At 35.7% G+C, this 23,891-nt stretch overlaps 2 protein-coding genes across 6 annotated transcripts in view; one reads left to right on the forward strand and one right to left on the reverse strand.

Annotated features, from left to right (window-relative positions):
* slc39a14 (solute carrier family 39 member 14) overlaps positions 1 to 7,908 on the reverse strand; it is a 32,248-nt gene extending 24,340 nt beyond the window's left edge. For 3 of the 5 annotated variants that reach the window (XM_032577876.1, XM_032577873.1, XM_032577871.1), the window contains exon 1: positions 7,685 to 7,907. The gene's annotated coding sequence lies outside the window, so the exon portion shown is untranslated. Of the gene's footprint in view, positions 1 to 5,029; positions 5,154 to 7,684 lie in introns of those variants that run through there. The other 2 variants (XM_032577872.1, XM_032577875.1) reach the window with 2 other exon arrangements.
* A 2,319-nt stretch (positions 7,909 to 10,227) lies between these two features.
* On the forward strand, positions 10,228 to 23,682 carry LOC116729379 (STAM-binding protein-like A). Its single transcript, XM_032577877.1, has 10 exons — positions 10,228 to 10,383; positions 14,309 to 14,537; positions 14,665 to 14,740; positions 14,847 to 14,942; positions 16,456 to 16,852; positions 18,087 to 18,211; positions 19,106 to 19,243; positions 20,301 to 20,413; positions 20,498 to 20,597; positions 21,295 to 23,682. The coding sequence occupies exons 2-10, from the start codon at positions 14,335 to 14,337 to the stop codon at positions 21,349 to 21,351; spliced, it is 1,305 nt and encodes a 434-aa protein (XP_032433768.1). The 5' UTR covers positions 10,228 to 10,383; positions 14,309 to 14,334; the 3' UTR covers positions 21,352 to 23,682.
* Positions 23,683 to 23,891: the final 209 nt, after the last annotated feature.

A 23,891-nucleotide genomic window follows, 5' to 3' on the forward strand; every position in this document is an offset into this window, starting at 1 on the left:
ACCCTGTCTACAAAAATCATTACGCTCCTGTTGATCAAATGGAGGCTTAGTGTAATAAGAGGGAATAAAGAGAAAAACTCAAAGAGGAAGAAAAAAGGACGTCATAAGCCTCCTTATCCTTTACTTTCTATTTCTGTATCTCCGAGTATTTGCGGTTTCATAATCGAGCAAAGAGTTGGAGGGTTCGTTACTGGCAGCTCTTGTTGTTGTTCAGGAGAACGGGAAGGACAAGGGTGGAGAATTATGCTGTAACAATTGATCTATCTAGAGACTAAAAACTGCAAACAGGACATTGAGTGAGTAATAGGCTAAATATTTCTGGCACTAAGCAAGAGATTCAAGCGTGTTGAAGCTTAAGATAAAATCTCAACAACTAACTAAACCTTGAAAGTAAAAAGTCTAAATCTTGTTTTTAATCGCCTCTAAGTGAATGAAACGAGAGAAAGTGACGATCATGATGACATCATCTTTTGGGTGACTTTGTCTCCAACAGCTAATTTATATATTAGCTAATATTTAACTATTTAATATCGTAGAAATAATCCACATTACCAATAAATGCTGGATTTAACAAGCAGCCTGAACTCATTGACTGCAAAACCACAAAATCTTACCAAGTATTTTTGATTTCTAGTGCAAATATCTAAGTTCACTTGAAAGAGACAAACTGACCAGCACATAACTTTTCAGTAAGATATGAGCTTACTGAAAACTCCTTAATATTGATGAAAAAAATACATATTCCATTATCAGATTATTTCATTTATAACAAGACATTTTTCCAATGTTATAAGTGAAATAATCTGAGAATGAAACTAGTACCTCTTCAGGAATTATTGACTTAAAACAAACTCTTATATCTTAAAAGTTACTTATAAGTTAGTTTTGTCTTATTTCAAATGTACTAAGATTAGCTAAAAAATACTTGGTAATATTTTGTGTTTTTGCTGTGTTTAACATATAACAGTCTTGAGTTTCTAATATGAATAAACACAAAGTGCCTTTATAACCAATATAAGCTGCCAGAAGTGAAGCAACATCTCCTTCCTCTTCCACATTCATTTTTTAATGTCTGTTACACAACAGACTGGGACATCCTGGCGTTCAAGTCTATCATCATCATCATTATAAAGCAAAACAAAGATAATTAGTAGAGCATAAATCAGATGTCCTCCATTTTAACAAGGTTTAATATTTCATGTTCCAGAAAGTAGATCAAGACGAAGAAATGCAACCAGTTAACTTTGGTTAATATGAAATGTACCAAACCGACTCCAACGTTGGCACTCATTTAGACATTTCCTGCATTTCAAAGAACTCGTTGGGAAAGATTTTTTAAATTTACTACAGCTTCAGAGTGAAAAATTAAAATCTGATAGAAACGACAAACACAGAAACACGTGGCTCAGTCTGAAATAAAATCCAGAGGAACTCTGATAACTTCCTCTTTCACTTCGGCGATACGGTTCTTTTTGTTTTCAGCCTCTTAACAAAAGTAACATGATTGGAAAGGGAAAGATTTTCATTGGAAACTGGCAACGAAAAATAAAAATTATTTTTTAAGCCCGTCATGTTAACACATTTTGCTGGATGATAAAACATCCTGAAAATTATTGCAACAAATGATAATAATGTCATTTTGATACCATTTTCAAGTAATATAATAATGACATAGTGACACTAGCATAACCTCTCAAAGATAAAAAAACCCCTATAATTTCTAAGGAACATTCAATACTTTAACTAGAAAACATTTTAAATATCCAAATAGACCTGTAACAATGAGGCGATAAATTGTCCCAAGAGTTATTGCAATAAACAATTATATTGTTGTTTTGAGATCATTTGTAACTGATATAATAGAAATGACACAATAACACAAGAACACGTTCACAAAGATCAATAAATTAAATCATAATAAACACTTCAAACATTTTAAATATCCAAAATAAATAAGCAAAACAACAGAAATAACAAATAAAATGAATTATGAAGTCTCTCTAAACAAAATTGTCCTTCCAAAAAGGTTTAGTTGAGACCAAAACATCAGACTGAAGACTTTTACCATCCAGTTTTTGGTTGAAAGAGAAAAACAATAAATCAAGCAAATGGAAATCAATTTATCATGCGAATAATTGATTTATTGCTTTCTGCGACTGTCCTAGTTTTGATTTAATTGCTGCTCCGAGTTGTGACGCTTCCTGGATTGCAAACCTGCTCTTCAAGTCTCTATTCTTAGAAAGTCACTTGATTATGACATTTTATTGCGCTGTGAGTCCAGAGTAGCTGTGGACTCAGAAAAACACATAAAAACGGAGAGAAGCCACTGACTGTGATGAGCGGTCAGACTAGACCTGCTGCCCCCAGCAGGAAATGACAACTTCATCGGCCAGAAAACGAGAATGAGGAGCCAACAAATTATAAATAGTCCAACATTCCCACATGCAAGCACGCATGAATTCACTCCAGTCGTCATCGGCTTCATCAGCTGACTAAGCAGAAAAACAACCTGGATGTCTGAGGTCAGGCACAGCAACAAACATCAAGCAGAAAACCAAAGAATACAGAAAGAACAGTATAAAAAAGGTTTGTAATTATTCTCACTATCCAACAAATTCCCCTTTTTTAAGTTTCCCCACAAAGGAAGAGTTTAAAACTCTTTAAATTGTGAATTAAGGCGACAGAATCGTTGATAGTTTCAGTGAAGTAGGCTGGTTATGATAAATATTGCTGGATGATAAACTGTCTTGTGATAAATGATAATATTGTTTTGAGACCATTTTCAAATTAATATACACATTCTCAAAGATCAATAAACTTTAAATTCTAATGCACATTTAACACTGGAACTGGAAGACATTTTAAATATCCAAAATAAACAAACAAAACAACAGAAACAACAAATAAGATGAATTATGAAGTCTCTCTCAACAAACTGAAAACTTTATCATCCAATTTCTGGTAGAAAGAGCAAGAAAACGATAAATGATTTAAATGGAAATTATTAAGCTTGTTTTATCATGCAGTTAATTGCTTTATTGCGACAGGCCTAACATTGATTTTACAAATTTGTAGCTCCACTGGCAGATCATTCCACTTATAATTAAACATTTTTCTCATGTTATAAGTGAAATAATCTGCCAGTGTAACTGGTACAATATTATTTACTTAAAACAAGCTCCTGTTTCTGGCTGAAAAGTTACTTATAAGTCAGTTTTGTCTTAGAGCACTAAGACATTTGCACTGGACACTAGACCAAAAATACTTTAAGATTTTGTGTTTTTCCATCATTCGTGGAATGCACGAATGATGTATTGTGCATTCCAGTTTTAAGAGCATTCTGCAGGAACAAGAATAACCAGCTTGTGGTCACAACTCTCTTTCTGCAGCTGCAGCTTAAACATCTCTCTGTTCCTAAAGTGCAGATTCATAAAATTATCTAAAAAGCAGCTGGGAGAACCCCCAGCTGCAGACGAGGTCTCCTCCTGCATCGGGTTTCATTTCAGCTCACTGAACTTTAAGTCTTCTAAATCTCAGCTACAACCGTGCCAACACTGAGACTAAGAATCAATTAAACAGGCTGGAGAAGAGATTCACACAGCTTTACTTTTAGGTAATAATAGTGCGCTAATCTTCACTTAAAACTGTTTAAGTGCTGTCAGTGTTCTTGGTAAATTAATTACATTCATTTTGTTGCAGCGTTTTGCTTTTATGATCTGGCTGCTCAACAAACAAAATGACCAAAAGTCAAACAATTAGACCTCCAAGACTGAATAACTAGAAATCAAAATAAGTACAGATAATGAAACAAGCTGCAAATTTTCTCTCAGTCTTAACTCTTAGTCCTAGTAAATGCAAGTGGCCCAAATTTTACAACAGTGTATTATAGGGACGGTAGATAGAAAAAAAGAGGAGTAAATTTCAGCTAAAAAACTTAAAGTTTGAAAGGTTGAAAATTTGCTAGAAAAACATCAGACAGCTTTGAGAAAAAACAAGAGAATTTATGAGTTTGAAATGTCAAAAATATGCTAGAAAAAATTTCCATGTTTTTTCAAAAATTTCTGAAAATAGCCTCAAAATGTCTGAGTGGTTTTTTTCTAGCAAATCTTATCTTTTCAAACTCAGAAATTTCCTTATTTCTAGAAAAGCTCAGAGATTTTTTGCCAGAAATGTATTCCTCCTTTGTTTCTATCTGTAATATGCCAAAATTAACACAAAGTAACTGCATTTCATCATATTTTCAAATATATTTTTATTTATTGATCTCACTGGAAAAACTTTGGAAAAAATAGTGACAACAGCAATTCTGACAATTTTAAGCATTAATTGGAATTTATTGTGAAAACAAAAAATTAAAAAATTCTTATAATGATAAGAAATGCATCACAATAAATTATAAATGATATAACAAATGCCCACACCAAGCAGCATGTTTATGGCCCGTCTATATTAAAATGAAAAGGACAAAAACAAAAGGAAAAAATATTTATCTTGTACCTAACATTTTCCATTTAAGAAAATTAAAGTCGGTCACTAAAGAAAAAAACTAAAAATTAGACCAAGTTACCATTCCAACCTACACTGCAAAAACAAAATCCTGCCAAGAATTTTTGGTCTAGAGGAAATGTCTTAGTACACTTGAAATAAGACAAAACTAACTTACAAGTAACTTTTCAGCAAGCAAAAAGAGCTTATTTTAAGTCAATAATTCCTTAACTTAACTTTTTTAAGTTAACTTAAAAAAGTACTAGACACTTTGGCAGATTATTTCACTTCTAACAAGACATTTTTCCCATTTTATAAGTGAAATAATCTGCCACTGGAATTGGAATGACTGACTTAAAACAAGATCATATTTCTTGATGAAAAATTACCTCTAAGTTAATTTAGTCTCATTTTAAGTGAACTAAGATATTTGAAATAGAAATTAGACCAAAACTACTTGGTAAGATTTTGTGGTTTTGCAGTGTTACAGTTGGGAGCCTCACTTTGGACGCCTCTAATAATTGTTAATATAATGTTACTTTACCTTTAAGGAACAGAAACCCAGAAACCTCCTGACTCCCTGCTGTCGTCTCCACCAAACAGATCAGCCTCGTCCTCTGAGGATTTCACGTTTCTCATCTTGATTTATATTCAACTGGAGGGCAGAGCAGACTGATTCATCAGCCTAAACCTGAGACCCCTAATTACTGCCTCCCCCATTTCTCAGCCTGTTCCACCTGGAAACCCATCATTAGATGAGACAGTGGTGTTTATGGGCATGATGTCAGCTCATTGTCTACGTCCTGCACACAGCAACTCCTGTACAGCTGAAAATTAAAGGTTTTAGGAATGACTGCGGCTAAGCGAAGCGCTCACTTTTACCCCGAGGCCGGCTCTGAGGTCAGTAAACCAGGTAATGGCAGCCACTGAATATCCACTGATTTGTACTTTAGTCAATTCTTCAGCTACTTTAAAACAGGGACAGGGAGAGGTAGGTAATGGTTTTAAAGTATGGAGGCACAAATATGAAAATTTCGGCCAATTTCTAGCAAATCTTCACCTTCTCAAATATACAATAATAATATTTATGTTTTGGGTGATAAACGATATTTACCAATATATTTCTCAACCGTTTTGACATCTTTGGAAATAAAAATGACAAGAACCATTTCTTGATTCTTGTCAAGAAAATATTCTTTCATTTCTTGAAAGAATCAAGAAACTAATTTTAAAGAATGTGGAAATAAATACCAGTTGTTGATTTCGACCTAGTTTTAGTTATCGGGACGATACCGATATGTTAAAAAAATGACTAAAATCGGTTGATACCAATGTCAGTAATGATGTATCGTGCATTCCTATTTTAAAGATACAATTTCTACAGTGGCCAACAGGTGCACACTGATAAATGTGAAGTAAACACATGAATGATGCAAAACCCACAACTAATGCAAACGAAAAATGTTGCAATCATAGAAATTAGAAGCAAAAGACAAAATGCTGCAAATTGAAAACAAAAAAATGGGTATATTTGGCTGAAAGAACAACATAATCAGAGCAGCAATTATGCCAAATCTGTTAAAAAATATAAACATTTTGCTTTTAAGATGAAAAACCTTCTTTGTCTGTGAATATGTTTTACCAAGAACTCCTTAAGTGGGACAGTTTTAGCTTCTCCTGGCTCAAAGTCTTAAAAAAGGCGCCTTTTGCAACCAGTTATTAATCCAAAAAATAATCAACAGATTAGCGGACAGTGTTTTTTTTAGCTGCATCCTTTGAAACAAGTGATAAAACATACACCAAATAATGATATACTAAAAAAAAAGAGGCTTGAGTGGTTAAATAAAAAATGTGCACAATGTGTCAATTTCTTTATCCAGTTAATCGGCAGAATAATAGATTAATAAAATAACCATTAGCTGCAGCCCTAACATGCAATGATCTAAATATATTGATGGCATCCAGAGTTTGCAGAGCAGTAAAAACTTTGACGTTTCTCTGCCCGGATTTCTAATCATGCAGACCGACAGACATTTAAGGAGCGCCAAAAGCAAATGAGATGGATTAGGAGTGTTTGCTATGTACTTATAGTTATATCCCGGACATTTAACTGTGAAATATCATCTCTGATATTAAATATGTTAGGCTGCCATGGCAGTCATAAGCCTGTACAGCTACGTCTGTCACAATAACTAATGTTGTTGGATGATAAATTGTCCCAGAAGTTATTCCAATAAATGATAATATTGCACGAACACATTCTCAAAGATCATTAAACTTTCAATTCTGATTAACTTTTAACCATGGAACAGGAAGAGATTTTAAATATAAAAAATAATAATAAAAGAAAAAAACAACTGAAACAATACATCAAATGAATTATTACCTCTCTATAAACAAAACTGTCTTACAATAAAAGGGCTAATTGAGACCAAAGCATCAAACTGAAGACCTTTGTCATCCAGTATTTGGTAGAAAGACAGGGGGGAAAAAAACAATAAATACAAATGGTAATTACTGAGTTAGTTTTAATTTATACTACATACAGCAGCATTGTTCTGTCAGAATCCTCTTTTGATTCGAAGGGAGACTGACTGCTACTGGAGATCCAGCATCATCATCTACAACCACTCTTTGAAAATACTTTGATTATATGAGTTACTACATTTCATTTTTCTTTGGGACAAATCAAACATATTTACCGTAAATTAAATTTGAATTTATACTGTGTATTTTTAAGTATTTTTCCATATTATTTTTTTCTGCTAAACGTCATCCTGTTTGACTAATTGTGTGCAACTCTACTTACTGTTTTTCTCTGTAGCAATTCTTTTTTAAACAGTCTGTTTTTCTTCTTCTGTGTATCCAAACCAATCCAAATAATGCAATTTATGCAAATATTATTCCCAGCAAAAAAGCGTCAGAGTGCGTGACTGGTAGATCTGTGCGTAATTTTAATCTGAACACACTTTTCAGCAAAAAATATCGATAGTAGAATAGAAGTAAAAGAACTGGTGATGCTTTGGTATGCTAGCTCTAAATCAACACATCTGGTTTAGCTACTGTCGTATATTTTATACTTTAGGCGGGTATATTATGTCTGCCTTGTTAACATATAATAAAAAACGTCTTAATAAATCGGTACTAAGCTTGAATCAGGGTCGTCGGCGCCGGTTAGCCTTGATGATAGTTAGCTTACCCGGTGGTGATGATGGAGAGAGCAGGCTTTGACGTCAGCTCCACTCAACCGCAGTGTCCACGCCAAACATCCACGCTCACATTTGAGACAAAAATCATGTCCAGTGGGGGCAAACCTCGTCTGCTTTCATTCATTTATCTCGCTCTCTCTCCCCTGACCTCCGTTTCATGACCAAAGCAAACACAACAGGACTGGAGGATGTCCTGATAGGCTCAGTTTCCGTGGTGACGTCGATAGTTTTCAGCCGGATGGATTTTGGTGACTGTGTCGCCACCAAGCGGTTGAAATACGACATTACAATAACTATATATTAGTGCAGAACAGGGTGTCCAAACCTTTGGTCAGGAGGGCCAAAATTGTAGTCAAAAGTACCCAATTTTTTTTTTCAAACTACATAAATTCACTTTCCAACAATAAACTCAACATACAATAAATCAATTATTATTTTTATTTTTTATACTTTGTTTTTTATTGTTTGTATGAATGAGAGCTACAAAGTGCCACATAATTTCTCTTTGGGATCAATAAATTAGCTCTCTTATTAAACAACCAAATAATTAGGGTTTCTTTTTTGAGTTTTCCATGTTATTTAAAAACATCCAGTTTGCACATGCTTTTGGGCTCAAATTAAAAAAAAGAAGAAATAAAGAAAAAATATTCCACTTATTCTCAGCGGGATTTGGGTCACTTTCTCTTTAAAAACTCGTATTGTATCAACCAAAGTTTAATAAGTTAAATGAAAGCAGAGGGACGCAGCCGGCAGCGGCCAGGAAGAAGCTGATATGCTGAGCAGCAGGAGCTAAGCTGGGCTGAGAGGCGAATCTGATCGAGTTTGCATTTTCTGCCTCATGGAGCTCAAACAATTTCCCAACAGCCCAAACATCCACACTGGGTTCCCTGTTGAGGCAGGGAAATGCATATACTGTCCTGCTAAGATTCTGTCCATGTTCAAGTCTTAGGGAATGGCTGGGTAGATGACGTGGCAGGGATTCTACAAATCACCTTTTTATGAGTCAGAGTGACAACGATGACAAAATAAATAAATATTACATGGGTCTATTGAGATGCTTAGGTATTCTATTATTATTCTATGTCTTCATATATTTATGTAAATAAAACATCTTAATATATTGTAAATATGGGGAAAAAGAAATCTCTATTTTTCTGGGGTAGTGTGAAATTCAACATAAAAAGTTGAATGTAAATATTTAACCTGAAGGTATTTTCAGGAAAGTCCTGGATGTTTTCATATTGTTTATAGTGGAAATATGTTTTGAATTCCAATTTTGACATGTTGAAATCTGTGAGTTGGATATGACAGGTTTTGTCTTTGTAGTGTTTTTGTTTTTGTTGTTAGGCTGTAGTCTGTCACGATTTGCGGTAGAGAGGTGGTGAGGCAGACACAAAGGACCCAGGAAGGTGTGAAGGAAATTATGAATTTAATGATGTAGTCAGTAATACAAAGTCCAGGCAGCACAAAATGAGCAGAAGGCTAAGGCTCAAAACTGGTAGCAACTGGTAACAATGGACATCTGACAAAAGACTTGACCCAACAAGGAACACAGGTGGGTTTAAATAGACAGGGAGACAATCAGGGGGAACAAGAGGCAGGTGTAACTCATGAAGGGGTAGATGGGACAACACAGAGACTCCACAGAACACAGAAACCTAATAAACACGCAGAAAAACTCATCCTAACATAATAACACTTGTTCCAGGTGCATTGCTGTTGTTGAAATTTGGTTGTCAACGCTCAAAATTACATGGCTACAGAGTTGAACAGCTCTATTGGAATCCGTTTCTCTAATGTTTATTGGAAATATTTATTTATCTATATATAATGTATGATTATATTACATCATATATAATGATGCATAGTACAGTATTTATATACATATATGTATATTAGATATAATCTGTATTATATTTTATATAAATATATCTTGTAAAATTATATTAATTTCATAATTTGTAAATTATATACATATGTATTATATTTGAAAATTATTAAAATGTTATATTTCTAATTATTTTATATCTAAGTATTTGAACTGTTTTCCTCCTTTAATACAAAGTAAATATCAATATGTTAACAAATTTGCTTGTTTTTACTAAATTGCACATCATATGAAAGCAATTTACACTTTGCATATAGAATAGAAATTATTGTCACCGTACAATAATATTAAAGTCAGCTCCAAAACAGCGCAACCATTGTAAGACATTTATGAAATATAAACACACACTATGCCCCATTTTGCAAAGTGCCAGCATGTTACACCTCGCCCAAAGCAAGAATCACAAGCCACGTCCACAAGGCCAAACCTCAACCTCAACTCAGGTATTTGGAACACGAAGTGTGTGGGTGACGCATGCGTGATACGAAATATACAACGACAAAATTATATTAACTTGTTTTTCAAACTTTTAAACGGAATATGTTTAAAAATATTTGCTAATTACGTAATATACATTTTATATGAACAAAAAAAAATATTTAGAAAATAATCAACGTCTTCCGATGACGTAGTGTCGTGAGACGGAAGTTGTTTTAATCGCGGAAGTGAAGTGGTACAGTAGTTCTGTTGTTGAAGCTGACTAGAGATCACATTTGGGATTCTTTACAACGTTCAGGGTTTATTTATTTATTTTTTGCTTTATGTAGGTTTCTCAGAGGCTCACGTTCTCGGGTAGACCAGGTAAGAATTAAAAAAATACCGTTTCTTTTTTATAATTGTTTATTTTCTGATCAAACCGTTGATAAAGTTGACGTTAGCTAAGTTAGCACAGCTAATGCGACGTCTTTCGGAAACATTGATCATCTCCTCCTCAGGGACACGGGTTGATACAAGGACCGGGTATGCACGGCTGAAACGTACATTTATGACCCCGTGTTGTTGTTATTGCACCAACATTTTCCAGAAGAGGTGAAGGGAAGGAGAGTGGGGCTGGAAAAATGTTTGAATTTTGTTCTGGAAAGTTGTTTCACTAACCAAGCTTTATTTTGACCAAATGTGTTAACTTTCTCGATTTTTCTCTTTAATTATCTTTGATTTCTTAATTTGATTGTTGTTTATATCCCAAAATGTAAAAAACATATTCCAAAACAATTGTGTTTGGATTAAAACCATTTACGATCCGCAATTCACATTTAATGAAGACTAACACCGCCTTTTGTGAAAGGAACAGAAGCGCGTTGTTTCAGTTATAATTTTATTTCAACTTACATTTTTTGGTGTTTGTTTTTAAATCTAACAGTTCTTTATTTTAAACTACTTCATAGTGCAAGTATGCTAATATAAATTGTGTAAACAAACCCAATGAAATTAGACTAGTTAAAACAGTATCAATGCTAAATGCATTATCTAATTTCATTTTAAGTATTTAAAACAATGATTGATTTCCTGATTTGATTCAAATCACAGGACAGCAGATGAGAGTTTTATTTACGCAAAAATATATTGTCCTTAAGCTCATGTTAACCTTGATATCCCACATGTACAGGTGCATGTTAATAAACTAGGAAACACTGAAAATGAAATTAGTTAATAGGTAATGCCACTATACAAACGTTTGCTTTTGTTCATTTAATTATTATAGATCAAACTAATTAAAATCAACACTCAGTTTCTCTGAACATAGATAAGACCAATAAATAAAACATTTTTAATAGAAAAATACTGACAGTTCAGCAGACAGTCATTGATTCCCTCCACAAGGAGAGTAAGTCACAAGAGCTCATTGCTTAAGCAGTGGGACATCTCCAAGCATTATGATGGAAAGTTAAGTGGAAGGGAAAAAGTATGATGTAATAATAGTTTGTCATAAACTTTGGTCTTCTGCCAATCCTAGTGAATCTCAGCAGACTAAGTCTGGATTAAGGGACAAAAAATGGAGTGTTGCTCAATGGTCAAATCTTTTCTTTTTAGATGAAAATGTAAAACATTCATTTGGAAAAGGCACAGGATGAATGTCTCTTGATGGTTAATTGTGAAGTTTTCACAGTTGGTGAAGATTTTGCGAGTTATGTTATCTGCTGGTGTTGGTCCGCTGCATTTTATTAAGTCCAAAATAAACACAATCATCTCTCAGGAAGTGTTAGAGCTTCCCTCTGCTGAGAAATTTAATGGTTATGAATTTACCAGGAGGTCTTGGCACCTGCCCTCACTTCCTTAATTTAAAGAACATGGTATAACTGTGTTTGACTTGGTCTAACCCAAACCTTTGGAATCTTGTCAAGGAAGAGGGAAGTTGGGATAGAAGTGGATATGTGGTCCCCACCAAAAGCTACTTCAGTTTACTGTTTTTGATGTGGAAAATTAGTGATAATACACCAACTGTAAGCGTTGTGGCCACTTTTCTTGGATTTTGTAAATCATAAGTTCTGCCAATTTAGTTTTTCTTTGGGCAGTTAGAATATACTTTACGTTAGTTTAGAGCCAAAATCTGTAATTAATTCATGGTTTGTTTAACAGGTGGTTTGTTTCTTGAACGCACTTTTCGAACTTGTAACATCAGATTAAGTCAACTTTAACTTTCATCTAATTTGTAAGAGATTTTTAGTTATTGTTTTGTTAATGTTTTTATGGAAATAAACTACATATACATTTTTTTAAACAATCAAGTCAGAAGTGTGTTCAAGAAACTAACTACCTAACTAACTAACTAACAGCCCCCTGCCTTTTCAATAAAAGTTTGGTTCTGGATCTTAGAAGACCGCAACTTATAGCAGTTTGAGCTACTATAAGTCTGAGCTCAAACTTATAGTAGCTACTTGTATTTAGTTCTCGTTTGTGACCTTGGGAGAGAGCTGGAACGTCAACAGACCAGGAACTTGATCCAAGAATTCATCACTCTGGTAGAAAACATCAACACACTTTAACTCCTCCCCACCTTGAGGCGACATTTAAACCCCAACCTGGAGGGAATAGTCCACACACTTCTGTCCGCCGCAGTACAAGCCAAGAATAGCGAAAACATATGTTTAGTAATACAAAGAATGCTTTTAATGGTGCTCTACTGCTCCTTTTATCTCTGCCACACCCTCTTAATCTAAACCGTTTACAACTAACCGTCCCTTCAACCAGTTGGGAGTATGAAAGCTGCGCCTGCTGACGGACGATTCATGATGACAGATTCATGATGTAATGATTCTTAGTCAAGGTGGAGAAGGTGTGGTCTCACATCTGTCTTTGATTCCAAGCAAATTTACATAACAGGATTATTGTTTTTGATCTTCAGACACACAAAAAGAAATTCCTAATTGAGGTTGGCCCGTTTGTCTGAATATTTTTTGAAGCAGGCTATTTTTGCTTTGTATATACAGTATATCTCAAGTTTTACTAACTCTGCAAACTCTAATACTCCCCATTGTCTAAATAAAGTATTGGTGTGGTATATAAATAGGTTGGAGGTCGGTACAACAGTTATTTCCCCAAATCTCTACACAATATGACAAAGGGAGTTGTATGACGTATATAATGAACTATAGATCCAGTTTTCCCCTACCATCATTTACATGAGGTTTCCAACTACAGTTTTGGTCAATATTTACATATACCCTTTCCAGCGTAATGTTTATGACTTTGTCTCTCATAATCATGACTTTAAAACCAGTATTAATGACTTCCTGTTGGGCTTTTATTTTTTGTTTTGTGGCAGGAATTAGCTTCCTTGTTCTAACTGAAGCAGTATTTCTGCTAAACATGAATGTCTTGCATGAATGAGCAACCATTTTCACTAAGACAGCAATGTCATGATGAGTTAGGTGTTAGAAAATCTACAGCCAGGCTCCCTTTACCTCTCTTTTTTTAAGTGTTTGTATTCACTGCAAGACAAAAGCACAGAGTGTTGTCTAAAATGGTCAACATGGGGTCAGATAACCTGATTTTTAAGAAAAGAAGTAACAAAAGGCATTCAGAAACTTGTTTTAGTTTTATTTTTTAAAGCAAGGATTTCATTTCAGATTTGACTAATTCTCAGACCTCGTTAGGCGTAGCTCTTAGGAATGCAAGTTATCAATGATCTAATCTAATGATTAATTGATAAGCGGCCATTTTCTTAGAAATATGAGTTTTCTTTTGTATCAAGAGTGTCAACCATTTTTGCATTAATGTTTTTTTAAAGCTTATCATTAAATTTTAACATCATTTTGTGTCAGTTGTATTAAATACTGACTGAATAAACTGAAAATTCTGGATTTCTCACATTGTTAAACTGAGACATATTTATAAAATATAACCAAACAAACCCCTCTTAGGTTGCTGAATAGAAAAATAAAAAATGAAAAATAAAATATATAAAACACTTACCTGGTGAAATTTAAGGGGCTTGTTGAGTTGAGTTTGATATTTCAAAACAGAAGTGCTTTAAGTCCATTTTGCGTCTCAAACTAGACTTTATTTGAGTCGTTTCTCCTTACGGTTCTGTTGTGGCCGCCATCTTTGTTTCTCTATCAACTGGCTCCGGTTCAGGATGACCGGCGGCGCCCTCTTCTACAACACTAAAAGACTGTATCAATTAATCGATTGGAACTAATTTTAGTCTAACAAACCATTAATAGTAATGATATGAACCAGCGTTATCAGTGCATATTTGTGTCAAGCAGCTGCCCTGTTTCTTCAGTCTGTCAGGTTGAGCCGTTAGCTGACATGGCGGATCACATGGATGTCAACTTGCCGCCGGAAGAGCGAGTCCGCGCTCTGACCCAACGAGGCAGCTCGGTGGAAGTCAACGACGACGTGCCGCCGCGACGTTACTTCCGCTCTGGCATGGAGATGATCCGAATGGCCCACATCTACACAGAAGAGGGAAACCTCGAACGCGCCTTTGTACTTTACAATAAATATATTACGTGAGTTTTAAAAAAAAAATTAAGTCCAAGACTTGTCACTTAGACCACATCCAGCAATCGCCATAATTTTGTTGATTGTTTTATTTAAAAATAAAGATGTTAACCTGATTCTTATGTCTGTTTTAAGGCTTTTTATTGAAAAACTTCCCAAACATCGGGATTACAAGACGGCAAACATCCCAGAGAAAAAGGACACAGTAAAGGTACCCAAAGAGTTTGGTGTTTTACCATTTATCTGATTGTGTCTTTTTTCTTTTCTTTAATTTTTTTGTGGAAAACTCACAGCTTAACTTTGTGATTCCTCAACAGAAACTCAAAGATGTGGCGTTTCCTCAAGCAGAAGTTCTCAAACAGGCTCTTTTAAAAAGATTTGAACAAGAATATGCACAGTATCTGGTCAAAAAGGTAAGATGAAGCACCAGTCTATTACAAAAGTGTTCATTCCCCTGAAACTTTGTTTTACATTTTACCATTTTATTTGTATAGCATATTTTAATAAATGGGGTCATTCGAAGTGCGTTACATTATCAGAATGGCGATATAGCAAACGAGCAACAACTTTACATCCAGTGGCAAAATAAGGGAAAATGACACCAAGTAAAAAGATAACTACACTTTAAGATGTTATAGTTATTATGAATCAAATGGAAAATGAATCTGGCTGCGGTATACTGGGACCGTACCAGTTGGAAGCAGTCTACTGGAAAACAAATGGGGTTTTAACCTTGATTTAAGGAACTCAGTGTTTCTGTAATTTTGAAGTTTTCTGGAAGTTTGTGCCAGATTAGAGGAACATAAAAACTGACTTTTGTCATCCAGTTTTTGGTAGAAACGGGGAGAGAAAACAGAAAAAACAATAAATAAAGCAAATGGAAATTATTGAGCTCTTTTTAATTTATCATGCGATTAATTGATTTATTGCTTATTGCGACAGGACTAGTTTTGTCTTAACAACTGCTCTAAGTAGGGGTGGGCATTTATTGTATTCTTTATCATGATTAATTTGTTATCATAATAAGAATATTGATTAATCATTGTCACAATAAGTTCCAATTAATGGCGTTTTTTTAAAAAAAAACAAACCGTCCTTATCATCAGGATTGATAGTTTTACCATTTTCTCCATTGAGTGTTGAATGAAAGCATCAATAAACACCAATACACTTAAAATTCAGTTACTCTGAGCAGTTTAGTGATACAAATCACACTGGTGTCCTTAAGAAACAAATTACAAATGGGAACTTTTCAGGAGCAGTATTTGTGTTTGTGGGGCTAATAATTGCTGTGGCACACAATCGCCTAAGAAGAAATAATAAATTACTCTTGTGTCACTTTTATTCTTATCACAGTAATACAGCAAAATATCATGATAAAACGTTTAAGTCCATATGGCCCACTAAGAGCTCTGAGTGTGATGTTCTTTCAGTAAATGGCCCTTCTGAGAGTCTGCATACTCCAGTTAATGATTAATCGATTACTAAATTAGTTAATTTAGATAATACATCTAAATTAGATCTATTATTTGTCAATAATAGATTAGTTATAATCATTGTGATTTCAATCATGATTAATCACGATCAATTGTTATTAATCAATTATTGGAATAATCAGCTATTGAAATAATTCTCAACTAATTCAGCCAGCTAATCGTGATTAATTAGGATTTCAATAATCAATTAATCATGATTAATCATGATTAATTGATTATTGAAATAATGCTCAACTTATTTAGTACTCAATCATTGCCTGGAGTATACAAACTCAAAAAAAGGCAATTTTTGAGTGTGTACAGTCAGACTCAAAATGTGTACATTAATTATGATTAATTGTGATTAATCAGATTAATAAGATTAATCATTTCAGTACTACAAACTAAGAGACCAGACCTTTCACTCAGCTGTGGTCTGTCATACCTGCAGAAAGCGGAGGAGGAGGCCCTGGCGCTGGAGCAGTCCAGGCAGCGTGCGCTGGACGCCGAGCGGGAACGCGTCGCCGTAATGCAACGGCGGCAGCGGGAGCAGGAGCAGTTCAGTGCCTTCGAGGAGATGATCCGTCGCCAGGAGCTGGAGAAGGAGCGCCAGCGAGTGCTTCTGGAGTTCGCCACGCCGTCCGCGCCTCCCGCCGACACGCCCCTCATTCCTGGCATCCAGGGCCCGCCGTTGGTGTCCCCCACCGCCCCGCTGAGCCCCGGCGATTTCGGCGCCAACGACTATCAGCACCATCGGCCCGCTGGTACGCCGGGCACGCCAGTGGCCGGCCCACCCAGCTTTGACCGCTCGCTCAAACCCGGGTCTCTGGTCAGCCCCGGGAACAACAGTGAGTTAATCATTTCTTTTCCCTGAGCTGCTTTGCATTTTTAGTTCCTGTTTAAACTAAAGATGCACTGATCTGTTATTAATATCTGTAGAGGTCCTGACATGAAAAAGAAATTATAGAATGAGCTTCTCGATTAAAGGGTTCCATATACTGTAGATCTATAATTAGACCTGACACTGTGACAAATTTTGCTGGACAATAAATTGTCCCAGAAGTTATTGTGATTAACAATAATATTGTTGTTTGGAGACCATTTTTTAGTAATATAATGAAAGGAATAATAGTGCAAGAACACATTCTCAAAGACCAATAAACTTTCAATTCTAATGACCTTTTGACACTGGAACTGGAAAACATTTTAAATAAACAAAACAACAGAAACAACAAATGAAATTAATTATGGAGTCTCTGTACACAAAATTATCCTTCTAAAAAAGGATAGTTGAAACCGAAGCAGCAAACTGAAAATTTTTGTCATCCAGTTTTTGGCAGAAAGAGAAAAACAATAATTCATGAAAATGTTAATTATTGAGCTTGTTTTGATTTATCATGCGATTAATTGATTTATTGCAACAGGTGTAGCGAGAATTATTGATCAGTTCTATGTTTTAAATATCTGAAATACTACCAATCTGATGGCGTGACCTTTCCTGTTTCATCTAGTTTTCTCTCCACGTTGTCGTTTTTATTTTTAAGCATTTATGAGGCAATGTAACAAAACCTAAAAACCGCTTCTGCGCCAGTTACTCCACAAGTCGTTGCTAGGTAACCGAATTTGGGGGGAACTGCTTGTTACCCAGCAGGTTGTTGCTAGGGAACCACAGATTCCACCAACTCCCCTTTGGTCAGAGTTCATTGGATATTCTATCTATTAAATATTGAATTATAAGCTGTATTATCTACTGGTATTGATCACATATCTATCGCAATATATATTGTTATTGATTTATTGTCCAGCCTTAAGTCCGGGTGTCTGTGACAATGTGCCTGATCCATTAGGGCAGATGAAGCTATCGGTGTATTAAAATGTCCTGTACTGGTGCAACGTTGTCAATAAATTTGTAATTTATGTATGTGTTTAGAAAAAAGAAATGTTTTCAGTCAATTCAGCAATGCTTTTTTATTGGATCGGTATTGATCGATGCTGAACCTCAGATATTGGTATTGGAAATGGATAAAATGGACAGACTTCTCCATTCAGCTGCTGTTTTCCTCCTCTGTGTGGTTTTTGCAGGTACGATGGTGGATGCCCTGCGGCAGCTGGCCGTTCCTGCTGAGCTGTGCCGCAGCTTCCTGAGGCTGGCCGAGGCCAACACCAGCCGCGCTGTGGAAACCTGCGGCATCTTGTGTGGAAAACTGGTAAATCTTTGGAACGCAGCAGCTCACACAATTTGTTTTATTAAATTTCTCTAAAAAATTTGCACATCTTAAAAGTTTACAGAACTTTGCGAAAGTATTTATAGCCGTTAAAAAAAATCTGTTGTAAGGCCAAATCTGTTGGTATGTCCTCTAGAGAAACAAAGTACAAAGTATTGACTCAAGAGGCTAAAAACAAATACACCGAATGGTGAAATGATTAATCATGATTAATCGATTATTGAAATAACAGCCAACTAATTTAGTAATCGATTAATTGTTAATTGTATTTTCAATCATTTGCTAAAAAAAACAAAACAGAGCACCAATTAAGACAAAACTGTAAAAAAAAAAAAGCATTTTGCATTTAAGAAAAAAATTCATTTAAAAATAAAAAATTGTAACTGACTGAATGTTCTGTACTTTAAGAAATATTTGTGCCACGAATCCTGATGTAGTCAAGATGTTGCCAGTTGCTATGACAACAAGTATGTATGTAGCGTAGCCGACACAGAGAGCGAGAAAAAAGAAGAATAAGAGTGGTTTTGTGTTGTTCTTCAAAGGTTTTTCTGTGTTATTTTTCCCTTTGCTGTGGTTCTCTGCACTAAATTAATAATCCCAACGTCTCCAAGATTCATTTTGTAAACAAATTGTTCCAGCACGCCTATGGATGGAAAGTAAAAGGAGAGCCTGTTTGCTAAATTTCTGATGTGCACAATAACATGTCCTATCCACACCACACTTTTCAGATTTTATTTTATTATTCTTCCTCTTCACAGTTATGTGTCACTATGTGGGTTGACTTCATAAAATCCTAAATATATAATCCATTAAAGTTCCTGGTCATTTATCAAAAGCATGACTCAGCATTCTTTGACTGGTTTGTGTTCGTTCCAGACCAGAAATGCGTTCACTGTGACTCACGTCATCGTGCCGAAGCAGTGCGGCGGGCCGGACTACTGTGACACTGAGAACGAGGAGGAGCTGTTCCTGATCCAGGACCAGCACGACCTCATCACCCTGGGATGGATCCATGTGAGTGACAGGAAGCTGCTGGCATCACTTCCTGCTCTGCTCAGGGCAGACGCTCTGTCCTGAGGGAGAGGAAGCTCATCCAACCATCAACCAATCCATCCAACCGATGCGTCTGAAGCGTCCTTCTGTCTGTCGATTCTTCCTTCCTTCCTTCTTTCTTACCTCCTTGCCTTTTTCCTTCTTTCCTTTAGTTCATTTGTTTGTTCCTCCTTTTCTATCTTCCTCCCTACTTCTCAGTATGCTTCCTTCCTTCCTTCCTTTTTTCCTTCCTTCCCTCTCTTTCTTTCTTTCTTTTCTTTTTTCTTCCTCTCTTTCTTTCATTTTCTTCTTTCATTCCTTCCTTCCTTCTTTTGTTCCATAATTCCTCTTTCCTTTCTTTCTTCCATCTTTCCTTTCTTCCATCCTTCTATCCTTTCTTCCTTCCTTCCTCCTCTCCTTTCTTCTTTCCTTCTTCCTTCCTTCCTCCTCTCCTTTTCTCTTTCCTTCCTCCTTCCTTCCATTCTCTCTTCCTGACATCTTTCCTGTCTTACTGCCTTTCTTCCCTTTTTGCTTGCTTCCCTTCCTTTCTCTTTCCTTTCTTCCTTTTCTTTTTTTCTTTGCTCCTTCCTTCCTTCCTTCCTTCCTTCCTTCCTTCCTTCCTTCCTTCCTTCCTTCCTTCCTTCCTTCCTTCCTTCCTTCCTTCCTTCCTTCCTCGCTTCCTTCTTGTTTTCTTATGTTTTCTCTCTCCCTCCCTCAAAAATAGATCAACTTTCAACTTTGATTATTGAACAGTTTCCATCTCTGTTCTGATCATTTTTTTATCAGTTTCACTCCTACAAACATTATTTCAGTTTTTTTTTTTAAAAGTCTCATTGCCACTTTTGAATCAAACATTTTTGGTGTCTTTGATCGCAACTCGAAAAGTTCGGGAAACATCAAAGTTAGTTTTATGAATCAGAGAAAATCTACATTTATTATTGAGCAACAAATACCTTTAAATGCTCTGGAAGTTTATGTTGTCAATGTTAAAAGTTACTATATTAATAATATTTAGTCATATTTGTTTTCGTTTTCCCAGACTCACCCTACGCAGACCGCCTTCCTGTCCAGCGTCGACCTCCACACACACTGCTCCTACCAGATCATGCTGCCCGAGGCCATCGCCATCGTCTGCTCGCCTAAATTCAACGAGTGAGTCGAGGGAAAAACCCTGGAGTTTTCCGGTAATTTCCGCTGTGATTGTTTCAAACCTTTTCTGATTGTTTTCCTGGTCAGAATCGGCTACTTCCGGCTAACCGATCGAGGAACGGACGAGATCTCTTCGTGTAAACAGAAGGGCTTCCATCCTCACAGCAAAGATCCTCCTCTCTTCACAGTGAGTATAAAAATTTAAACTTTAATTTTATTTATTCATTTCCATCACGATGCAACCTCCATTTAAATTTTTACGACAGTCTGAGCGGCTCAGTTTCAATGTTTTCGCCCAATTTGTGCCACTTCTACATGTGGAACTAAGTTGCATCCCATAGTTTTCAAACTGTCTGTAGTCTGAACAGTCATGTCGCATTTTATCCGACTTTTATGTCGTTAATGTGAGACAAGCGTCAGAATTCTGCACCAGAAGAAGCCAGGCGCGGTAAATCTGGACGTAATTCCTTAAAATCGCGAAAGAACTCCTGGTTCAGATTATTTCACTTATAACAAGGCAAAAATGTCTTGTTACAAGTGAAATAATCTGCCAATAGAACTAGCGCTTTTTCATCAATATTAAGAAATTATTTACATTAAACAAACTCCTAATGTTTGCAGAAATGTTACTTGTTAGTTAGTTTTGTCTTATTTCAAGTGTATTAAGATGTTTGTACTAGAAACCAGACCAAAAATACTAGATCAGATTTGCAGTGCAGTAGAGGCGAAAAACCACCACATCCTTCCGTAAAAACCTTTTTTTTTTAAATCAAAATTACCATTAAGATAATTCATTTTTGTAATTCCAGTTCAATGTAAAGGCAGTTAGTGCAGCAGGTCGACTTGGTGGAGAGACGTTCTCTAAATGCGTTTCTCCTTTTCAGCACGCCGGACATGTGAACATCACGGACGACTCTGTGAGCATGATGGACCTGCGGTGATCTTCTGGTTCCACCCGAACACTCGAGGACTGTTTAACCGAACTGAACCTGTTTTACTGGAAGAAACTGAAAACACTCGTTTTATTTTCCTGGACGGTACTGAGAAAAGCGCCGACCACGTTTACCGTTTATTTAGACTTTTTTTCTTCTCAAGAGGAACTGTGTTGAAAATTCATATATTATTGCACTTTCCAAACAAGCAAACTACTATCAGACTCATGGACTTCTGAACCTCTTGTGTTTTCCATGCTTCTGTTTTTTATCCTTAATTTGTTCTCTGTTCTGCTTTCTTCTTTCAACATGTGTGTCAGTGACCGCTGACAGGTGAGATTCTGATTCTACCTGACAGATAAAGTGCCAAGGATGAGAACATTCATACTTTGTTGAGTTTTTTGTTGTTTTTTTCCCTCAACTGTTTCAAACTCTTTGGGTTTTTCTTCTATTAGCTTTTAGAGTGATATAACTGATGAGATGCAAGCCAGCAGTAACTCAGGTACGCAGGCAGTGCTGCTGTTCCTGCCCGGTATTCAAGTTTCCCTTTATTCACAAAACGAAGAATTTGGTTTAAAAAGTTATTCCGGTTTGTGACGGGAGCCATCTTTTGAATCATTTCTTCATTCTTTGTATTTGTTTTCAGAGAAAGGCGGATAGTAGATCTAAGTTTTCTACTCGTCGTCATACGGTGGTGTGAATAAGCAATTGAGTGTGGGCGGCTGCTGTGACGAAAAAAGACCTGATTTATTTTGTTTTTGGTTTTTTTGTCGCTCTTAGATGTTTCAGATCATCAAGCAAATATAAGTAAATCTGAAAACCAGTTTTTAAGTGATAATTTAATTAATTAAAGGATAAAAAACTATCCAATGACTTGCTCCATTGGGAAAACTGTGACTGAACAACTTCCACCCCCCCTTTTTATAGGAGACTTTTTATGCAAAATTCACTTTTTTGTGCTTTCATTAGTGTCAAAGCGCTAAATAAAACAAAAATTCATCCGCTTTCTGGCAATAATTTAATGTTTTGTTGGTGTTTGAGCCATTTCAAAAACTTTACAATATAGACGTCACCTGTTGCTTAGCAACCCAAGCCCATCCCAGCCCGTTACCTAGCAACGCCAGCAGAGTTCCGCACAATGGAGAAAAAACTTTTCTGGACAATAATGTTGTTTCAAAGCCCTTTTTACTGAAATACATTTTAAATATCCAAAATAAATAAAACAACAAAAACAGTCAAATGAATTATTGTCCTTCAGAAAAGGGGCTGATTGAGACCAAAGCATCAGAAAGAAAGACTTTTGTCATCCAGTTTTTGATAGAAAGAGAGAAAAGTGATAGATAAATGCAAATAGAAATTGAGCTTTTTTAAAATTTATCATGTGATTAATTAATTTATTGCTTATTGCGACAGCCCTACTCGTCAGTTTCTCCACTGTATGTACTGTGTAAAGACAAGTGAGTAAAATACAAAGTGAGTTGAAGGGGCGGGGCCAGTAGCAGCTTATTTGCATAAAAGGGACAGAGCCCTAAAACAGCTCTTCTGAAAGGAGCTCAAAATAGGCTGAACTGAGGAGGTGAAATGTTATTATTTCAGAATAATTTTCTACAAAAAAAACCTGGAATTAGCATGTTTTGTACAGCCCATAAACCTATCCTAACTTGCTTAAAAAGAAGCGTAATATGTTCCCTTTAAGACATCCAAGCTCAATTTCACAATTTTTGATGATTATTGTAGATGTAATAATTAACTAGTAATTCCCAAGAGTTTGGGATGTGAGTGAACCAAAATGAGATTCATAATCCACAAATGGAGAAAACATTCAGCAGTGGAGAAGCTTTGCAGGAGAGGTCTGTCAACCAAAGTTACTCCAAAACGCATCAAAGATTCAACCAGGAGGTCACAAAACAATCTAGAACAACATCTAACCACGGCAGACCTCGGTTTTGGCCAAAGTCACTGCTGACCCAAAAGAAACAAGAACTCAATGTTACGTTTACCAAAAAGAAAACATGAAGATGAAGAGAATAATCCAAATCACAGCAGCAAGTCTACCTCTGAATGACTAATATAAACAAAGCAAAGTGACAAAAATAGTTGCTAGTTTCAAAACTTCACCTGATTTTTTTTTACTTATTTTTGTCAAATATTTAAATTTATTTATGATCTGTAACATTTAGGTGTGACAAGAAGCAAAAACGATAGAAATCTGATTTTTTTTCACACCACTATTTGTTACTAACGTGTTCATTGTCCACATTGTTTTAATTTGATTGCTCCTCTCTCTTGTAGCCATAAATATCAATTATATGCCAAGAAGAAAATAAACTTATAGATGAATTTGGTTATTGTTTTATTTAAGGAGGTTGTGCATCGAGTGTGGTCATGGTTACAGCCACTCATTGTGGGCATGAATGTTGCATCATTTTGGGGAGTTTAATAATGTGTTTGAGCGGTTTTAATGCAAAAATAATAATAATAATAATAAAGTAAAATCGTAGCATGATGCTACCCTCTCCATTCTGTCCTGCTACAGAAAGCCACATAAA

The sequence above is a fragment of the Xiphophorus hellerii genome, chromosome 12 (assembly GCF_003331165.1).
Source record: "Xiphophorus hellerii strain 12219 chromosome 12, Xiphophorus_hellerii-4.1, whole genome shotgun sequence".
Lineage (NCBI taxonomy): Eukaryota > Metazoa > Chordata > Actinopteri > Cyprinodontiformes > Poeciliidae > Xiphophorus > Xiphophorus hellerii.

Coding starts and splice junctions, on each gene's coding strand:
- LOC116729379 (XM_032577877.1), top strand. CDS start 14,335: ATGGCGGATCACATGGATGTCAACTTGCCGCCGGAAGAGCGAGTCCGC. Junction 16,853..18,086: donor GGTCAGCCCCGGGAACAACA/GTGAGTTAATCA, acceptor TGGTTTTTGCAG/GTACGATGGTGGATGCCCTG. Junction 19,244..20,300: donor TCACCCTGGGATGGATCCAT/GTGAGTGACAGG, acceptor TCGTTTTCCCAG/ACTCACCCTACGCAGACCGC.